Genomic DNA, 8,580 nt, shown 5'->3' with positions numbered 1-8,580 from the left:
TCAATTGTGTATCGTCAGAGTTTTCCATAGTGTAGGAACAGGGATGCCAAGCCAACTGGCAGAAGGACTGGATGACATCCAGCCTCACTCAGTACAGGGGCCGCAGCAGCCCTTGCTACTTGGCAAATGCTTCCCACCAGCTTTGAGGATGGTGGGGCTGACCAGAGAGTTGGTTTCACATGAAACCTGCTGGCTGGGCTCTGGGTTCGGCTGGTGAACTGATGTGTCCACCCTGGCGACTGGTTAATACCAAGAGTCGTTGTTCCTCTGGAACCCAACCCAGCCGCCTTCCTGGCAGAGCATCTTTTGGCGACTGCACATACGTGGAGGGGGACCAGGTTCGGGCTTCTTCCAGCACTCCGGCCCCCATTCTCCTCCGGGGGCCCCCTCGGCGCGCAGCTGCCTCAGAGCCGACGGGGCGGGAGCGGGACCTCCCAGCGGGGCCCTCCCGGGGCCGAAGCTCTGCCGCACTGCACATGGCCAGCGAAGGTGACGAGGGCGCGACGCTCTCCCGGGCAGGGGCTGCCCCTTTGCCGGCGGCGGGCGGCCCCCGCCCCGCACACCCCTCCTTCGCGGGGGGAGCGGGAGGGAAACCCCCAGTTCCGCTTCCTGACGGCGCCTCGGCCCGGGCGGGGAGCGGCGGCCGGAGCGCGGGGCTGCCGGTGCCCATGGCCGGTGAGCGGACGCGGCGCTTCACGCGGAGCCTGCTGCGGCCGGGGCAGGCGGCGGAGCTGCGGCACAGCGCGGCGGCCGCGGCCGCCAGCGGGCGGCTCCAGCAGCGGGTGAGTGCGGCGGGCGGGGCAGGCAGCCGGAGCGGGGCGGCTGCAGCGGGGAATCGGGAGCGGGCACCAGCCCAGGTGCGAAACGCGCCGGGGAGCCGGGAGAGGCGCGGGGAGGCGGGCAGCCCGCGGGAACCGGAGTGGAGGACGCCGCAATGGGTCCCCCGGCTCGGGCGCCTCGTCGCTCGCTGCCGGTACCGCCGCGCCTCCTGTCCGCGCCTCCCCGTGTCAGTGCTACTGACGGCTACTGACGTTCTCTTCTCGGGAGCGTCCTGGCTTGCTTGCTTTCCCACGTTTCGCTGATTCTCTTTTCTTTTGAATGAGTTTTTCACGGGCAGATGGAGTGAAACACGAAGAGTGCGTTATCAGTGGTAGAATGAGCCTGGTGTGCTCGGGGGTACGGGGCCCGAGCTCTCTAGGTCTCCGAGTAGTTATCAGCCACGTGATTTTTAGGTACTTCATAGACTAAATGCTCGTGTATAACCGTAAGTACCGAGCTGAGTGTGTGCTCTTGGTGATTTCCACTGGAAACCCCTTGGAAGGAGGCCTGATGTGCCGTAGAAACACAGACCCTGGTTTTCTTGACAGCATTCGCTCCTAAAATGCATTGTGTGACACTTTAATCCCCACGTCTGTCCATCAGTGGAATAGCATAAAAGGGCTGTACACTATTACCACATTATCAGTGTTTTCTCTTCCCTTTATTTGGCTGTATGCAAGACTTTAGCGGATAGACACAGATGGCAAACTGTTAGGGTTCACGGAGAAAGGACCACTAGGCTTTTTGAATCACTAGCCATTTATGAGTCATTTATTAGCCATGTTCATATTAAGCTCACTTTGAATTTAAAGCTATGTGTTATGAGAGATAAATGACTCCTCCTTAGATGATTAAGCATATCATTTCTGTGAATCATGCAAGTCAGATAAATATTTTCTTTTCTAGATTTTCAGGCAGCACAGCTCATGAAGTAGAATAAAAAGCTGAAAGAGGGAAAGTTTTAAGTGAAATGTCATCACCCATCAAAGCTTACCCCATGCCAGTGGCTCAACGCAATGCACTCTGTCTGCACAAAACGGGAAATAATTCTGCAGCTATGTTCCCATGGACTTAGTGGCCTGTTTCCGTCTTCGGAGGGACCTTGCCCACTTGAAATGGAGAGCAGTGCTAAAACAACTGTCCTGCTTGAAGGCAGCAGCCAGTTCATGCTTCTGAACTGTTTGTGCACCAAATGCGAGTCCTTTGCTTTACCTCACTGGATTTGCAGTACTTTTGCAGTCAGATTTGAAGGCCTTAATCAAATATTTCCAGGCTTCTGACAGGTGAAAGTTTGGTAGAAACTTGCTTGTTTCTCTTGACCTACCTCAGAAGTTGTATGTGCTGTCAGCCTGTGTCAAATCCTCAAGTGTCTCTACAACTGTACCTCTGGCAGATGTGCATGGTCCTGCCCTCTGGGCACGTAGGGAGCAGAATTTACCCTGTTGTCAAACAGGATACGCTACACTGATAAAGGTTTGGTGGGAACGTTCTAGGAACTGACGGTTGATTTGGGCTCTACCCAAATGCTGTGTGGTATAGGTGTCCTCTAAGAGCGTATTTAAGTCCATATACAAGCTAAATTATTGTATTGTCTCATTTCATCTTAACATGTTATAAATGAGGCTCTATTAGAAGTATATTTTATTCTGCTGTGTCTGCTGTAAGAATGCAAAAAAACCCCAGAGAATGAGATTGATGAAACAGATCTGAATGTGATGGTCTGGTTCCCTTGAGAAGTGTGGGGTTTTTAAGGTGTTGCAAACAGATCTGATACTGCTGACTTAATAATATAGTGTTTCATTAACTGTTCATGCATTTGACTTATATTTTATTCATTCTACCTTTAAAACATAAAGACTTCAGCTGTGGGGTGGCAAAAATCATCTACCGCTTCTGTGAGTCTGACTTCCTGTTGTATGATGAAACATGTACTGGTACTGGATTTCATCAGGGCTTTTGATTTGATATGTGAAGAAATATAGTTTGATCTGCAAAGATGGTCTTTGAAAGACACTGACGCTAAGATTTGAAGGCAACAGGCCAAATTCTGGTTTCAGTTATATTGCTCAGCGGGAGCACTTAGGGACTTCCAGATGTTCCATTTTATTCACCAGCAGGCACAATGGTTCTGAAGTCTGGGTTGCTTGCTGTGTTGAATACATATGGCTCTGGGAAACTTAATGAAGTTACCATACTTTTTTGGGCTGCCAGTAGTGTTGCCTGTGAAAGGCAAATTTTATAAGATACCTTATGGTGAGGACTCGTGCTGGAGTAAAAGGCTGTTATTTTTCTGGCTACATCAAGTAGGAGTAGGCAGACTTAACCATTGCATCTTGGCTAACAGGAAGAAGATCCCTTGGCAGCTGTAACCAGGGTTGCTGGTTGTCTGTAGCCAGATTCGGTGCTGCCAGTGGAGCTGGGATGTTGTGTGTTGGGCAGCGATCGTTGCCTCTGAATTTGTAATGCTGAGTGCCAGGGCCAGCTGGCCTGTTGAGGTATGTTTTCCAGGGAAGCTCCCCTGGCCTGTATATCTTCCACATGGGGGGCATGCTGGCATGGCACACCACTGTGGTAAAGCTGTTTGGGCACTGTTACAGAAGAGTCCTGCAGGACATTAAATTTCTGTCTGAATTTGCTCTGACTTCATTGTACAAGAATTGAATTTTCTTACAGAAGAGAAAAATCTGGTATATTCACTGTGTAATCAGTGACATGCATCAGTTCTCACTCTGGATGTTATCAGCACCTTATATTCCAGTTATACTGTACCTGACTTGTGTTGGAGAGTCCTGAAAGTCATCAGAGCTGCTGTCGTGAGTCTGCAAGTAACTGGCTGCTACAGAGTAGGGAAGTGCAAAGATAAAAAGTGTAAAGCATTAAGTGCAAAGGTGGAAAGTGTGAAGAATTAAGTTAAAGGTGTGAAGAATTAAAGTTGTAAAGAATGAAGCCTTCTGGTACTTCAGGTGTATGTCCTGTATTGAATTGCTGGGCCTCTCTTAGTAGTATTTGTAACAGCACCTGCAGTGAGGGTTGTTAGTGTTGTAACAATTTGGTAAGAGGCTAGGGATCAAATGCCTATGCAACATAGCTGTGTTCCAGTAAAATGGAATGTTGCGTCTTTTAGGTCTTCACTATCTTCAGATATGTTGCTTTTTTTTTAGTATGCTTTACCTTTTCTTTTGCTCATGTTTATTCGTTCAATATGGGAAATACAGCTGCTAGTATTCAGCACAGAAATCTGTTTGTAGAAAGAAAAAGTGTCAGTGTAATCAGGGGAAAGGGGATGGCAGAAGTAAGGATGTTTATCATTTGGTGTTGTATTGTTTAGCAGAGGAATTTCTGTAGTGCCCTGAAAGACAGAAAGTGGAAACAGGGGTTGAGGGTGCAATATATGTGTGTATCTTGTTGGTAGGGAGTAGTAGCTGCAGTGTTTTGGCACAAGTAGCACATTCTACATTAATTACTCAATCTTCAGCAGGTGGAGAGGGTGGTGCTATCAGTTCATAGTGCGTGGCAGTACTTCAGGTTGTTTCCATAAGTGCCTCGTTAAGCCTTTATGTGAAAAAGGCAATTCACCAACCTAGTCACTGGAATAGATCAGCGTCATCTAGAAGGTAAATAATTTATTGCATTTTGAAACTTTGTTGCAAAATTCTTTGTCTATTGTAATAGAAAAGGCTTTTTTGAAAGTTGCTTTATGAACACTATGTGCACAAGAAAGAGAAATTAATATGTTGCTTTGTTTGTGTCTGTAGCTGCAGCAGTGCTTCACTGGGAGTTTCTAAAGTAGGGATGGGGCAGCCAGTGTTCATAGAAATGGGCTTGCTAGCTGCTTAGTTCTGCGCTTCATGTGATGCTATTATTTCCAGATCTCAATTAATTTGGCTAAGTACTGCTTGCTGAAGTACTCATCCTTTACATAAAGTATTGTGACATTGATTTTATAAAAGAGCTGTGGGGGGTCTTGATCCTCATCTCTTTTCTGTACTTAAACAAGTTAATAGTAGTCTGGAATTGGGCTGTTGCTCCACATGTCTTTTTTTTTTGGCAGAGTTTTCTTTCCATCACATTGGAGCCAAACACAGAGAGTTGTGTCCAATGTCCTTGTACTGGCTGTCTCTTTTGAGTGGAAAGCTGGATTACATGTTTTTTTCTCCCCACAAAATGGGTTTCTCTCCCTGTTATATTACCTGGAGCCACTGTAATTCCTCCCTGAAACAAGAGTTTCCATTTGTTTTCAGCGTGTATTTTATGTGGTATTTTTTCACAAATAATAAAATCTTGATGTTGTAGTTGATGTTTCTAGTTTGGGTAGGTAATGAACTGTTGGAGGTTTTTTGTGACTCCAGCAGCATGTTGTAGTCTCTCAAGGAAAGTAATGTATATTATTCACAGCCTCACAGAGAGCACTCACTGCCTTGATACCCTGAATAATAATAACAGAACTTTGACTGTGCTTATATTGTTGGATCATGCTGTATGGCCTTTTCTCATTATGTGGCCATGCTTGCATTGGTCTTCCATGTTGAGAATCAGGCCAGTGAATCCTTCATCTGTTGAGAAGGTACAGTGTTAACTGAGCTATTCCAAAGACAGAAACTGGATTGTGAAAGGGTCCTTTTTCTGACAATATTCTGTTGGATACTATTTGTCTAGGGTGAACCAAAGCAAGGCATTTATATGACAGCAAATATGCCATGGTGCTCTGTACAAAATGGGCTTTCTGTGGTTGTACATACATGTATATTCACAGTCTTCACGGCGCAGTCTTCACTTTTTGTCTGTTTCCCTGCAGACTTCTTCATGTGCTGGCTCTTTCTCACTTTTGTGTTTTCTTTGGTTAAGGCTGAGGTGATCGCCTGGTGAAGTAATCTTAAAAGCACGTGCATAAAGAGAAAGCCTCATCCCATTTTGGCAGTTGAGGAGAGAGAGCACATTTATTCATGGCACAGACATAAGGGAATATTATCTACAGTCTGGAGCTGGTAGTTCTGCTTCTGTGAGTTCTTTCCATTTGAGATAAGTTATGGTTTGCTCAGGGCGGACAACTTGTCAGGCAATTTCTGATGTTAGCAACCTTCTGGGAATGAATGCACTACAATATTGAAGTATTAAACAACCTGTTTGTGTTTGTATTTTATCTGTAAACCTTGTTAGTGAATCTGTATTCCAAAATTCCTCTTTAATTAATATCCTGTACTTGTTCAAAGACAAGACCCACACTATTTGCAGGTAGTCTCCTTTCAAAGCAAATTTTTGTTCTGAAATGTCTGATGAGTAGTTTTGTAGCTGTTCTTCAGTTGGGGTGTCCCAGGGACACTTGCAGTGGTGTGGCCCTGACAAAGATCTGACCCTTTTCAGCTGGCTACTGGAGCCCAGATGTAAGGGCAAACGAAGCAAAGGACATGGGCAAGAATGCACTGTTTGCACATTCTCCAGCTGCTGGGCTCCCTCCTCTGCAGGCACACAAAAGGGCCAAAGTCTTCTGAGCAATTCTGGGAACTTCATCTGAGACTGGCAGTGGGTATTAAATTGGTGCTGAAATAAGGAAAAGTTGATAAGGGGCGAGAGCCTCAGAGAGGGTGGAGACAGAGAAGGGAAGAAAATGGTTTAGAAAGAAGTTGTAAGTGTTGGAGAAAATGGGGGAAAAGAGAAAAGACTTCGTGGGTAAAGAGAGGCTGAAGAAGGCAGTAAAACGAAGGAAAGAAGTGAAGAGAAGTGCAAAAAAGTTTTGTCAGGTTGGTGAATAACTCGTGCAAATAACTCCTAATATGCAAGCCCAGGCAGTCATTTAGTAGGCAGGGACATTGAGGCACTTGGATTTAAATGCAGAGTCTTTACAGTTTTCTTCATCTGTCACTTGACTAACACATTGTTTTAAATTCATGGGAAGTGAGTCAGCTTGAGTAACTCAAAATACTCTCAGTTTATAGAAGCTGCATTAACTTTTTTCTCTCTCTTACAAGGTTAAACTAAGGGTCCGGGAGGGAGAAAATGAACAGCAACAGAAAAGAGACAGAGAATATGAAAAATTAAGGCTCCTGTTGGCTTTGTAGGAGGGCAGTTGCACAGAGAGAAGGTTTGATATTGTTGTGGTTTGTAACAGGCAGTTCTGCAGTGCATATGTCACTTCCAGAAGCCAAAACATGTTTGGAACTTTTCTAGCACAAGGTCAAAAGCCTATGAAATAGTGACACAGGTGTGATTATTACACAAACAACAAAGACTTACTTGCAGAATGTGTAATGGTTCCAGTTTAGGATTGCCTGCATTTCACAGGACTCAACAATAATTTTCTGAAGCTAGATTTTATTTGTGGTCTGTTTTATAGCAACTGTGTATTTTATATTGGGAAATGCAGACTTTATCCCTGGTTTTGTTGGTAAGAAAAACAAAACACCAGAAGCTAACTGCCAGAGACCATGCAATACATCTATAGTAAAAGCCTTAGAATGGTTGTTCCAGAGATTGTTCCCATCATGTGCTGTCCTGCCCCATATGGCTGAACAATTTCCCTGGCTGTTAAGAGTGTTCTGTAGTCTGCCCCACTGTTTTCCTTACTGATATGGGCAATTTTTCTCTCCTGTAAAATGTAAGAAAACCGAGAGCTGCCTGCCCTTTGTGTGCTTGCTTAGTGTAACTGACTTCTGCTCATGTTGTCCCTTTCTGGGCAGAACAGAACCAGGCTCCAAGTAGCAGTGTAGTAAGAGGGCACCAAGCTGCAGTAGTGCTAGATAGTGGCATGTGTCAGTGAAGCCTTCCAGAGCCATTCTCTTGTACAGGAGAAACTCAGGAGGCTTTTTCTTATTATTATTTCCACCTCCACCTCTCCTTTGTTTTGAAGGTTGGGTTCACAATGGGGCAGTCTATTCCTTTTACCCCTCCACATCAGTGATACATACTTACAACCTAAACACATTGATTGAATATATTTTTAGTGGATTACTTATAATCTCTGGTAGTGCTCTTCCCTCCCATAATACACACAGGTCAGTGTTGCTTTTTTTGATCTTAAATTTTGTACAAATACATGGAGACAGTTCCCTTGGAGCACTAGGTTTGGTGCTGCCCAGCCTCTCCTCCCCAGCTTGTACTCAGGGAGTTAACATCCAGCCTCTTTGCTCTAGTACTGTAATGTTACTTCTCAGCTGCAACCCAAATACTGTGTGTTTTGGAACACAATGTAATGTTTTGAGATGACATAATGTAGATGTGCTTTAAGCTTGTATAAAAATACGTCAGATGGGGAAATCTGGATACATCTGTGATATGTGCAGGTTCACTGTGGAGACAGCAGCATTAGGATGCCAGGTGAGTGAAATAGGTGCCGCACTCCAACAGGAGTCTCCTGCTGCCTCAATGAAACAAGGTTTTATCTCTTTAGACTCAAATAAAAACCCCAAACCCAAGGAAGATCAAAAATTGAAGAACATAGACTGTATTACATTTTAAATTACATATTAGCTAACTATTAGCTTACTGCTGGATTTTCTTCCCACTGTTCCTGTTGTTCAGCTGGTATTGTATGCATTGTACAGAAATTTAGTAAGCTGTTGTCGCGGTTTAACCGACAGCCCGAAAGTCAAAACACAGCACTGCACCAGCTACCAAGAGAAAAATGACTGCTACTGCTAAACCCAGGACAACTGTTAATACTATAGTGATTTTCTTAATTCTGAGTGTAGTTTTCCACTTCTGTTATGTGGTGAAAATATAAGAAAACTCTACCATTGAGTCTGAAATGGGCTTTTTAGCTTTGAG

The 8,580-nt window shown here is 44.9% G+C and overlaps 1 protein-coding gene across 3 annotated transcripts in view; it reads left to right on the top strand.

Annotated features, from left to right (window-relative positions):
* Positions 1-607: 607 nt before the first annotated feature.
* The window catches only part of DOCK10 (dedicator of cytokinesis 10), a 159,664-nt gene continuing 151,691 nt past the window's right edge, over positions 608-8,580 (top strand). Inside the window, exon 1 of one of the 3 annotated variants that reach the window (XM_061365177.1) lies at positions 608-782. In XM_061365177.1, coding sequence (XP_061221161.1) covers positions 669-782 — 114 coding nt within the window. In that variant the 5' untranslated portion in view covers positions 608-668. Of the gene's footprint in view, positions 783-6,348; positions 6,558-8,580 lie in introns of those variants that run through there. The other 2 variants (XM_061365183.1, XM_061365179.1) reach the window with 2 other exon arrangements.

The sequence above is a fragment of the Neopsephotus bourkii genome, unplaced genomic scaffold (assembly GCF_033783945.1).
Source record: "Neopsephotus bourkii isolate Nb327-2 ecotype Australia unplaced genomic scaffold, CSIRO-AGI_Nbou_v1 NB_1279, whole genome shotgun sequence".
Taxonomy (NCBI): Eukaryota; Metazoa; Chordata; class Aves; order Psittaciformes; family Psittacidae; genus Neopsephotus; species Neopsephotus bourkii.
This window is presented reverse-complemented; position numbering and strand designations above follow the sequence as displayed.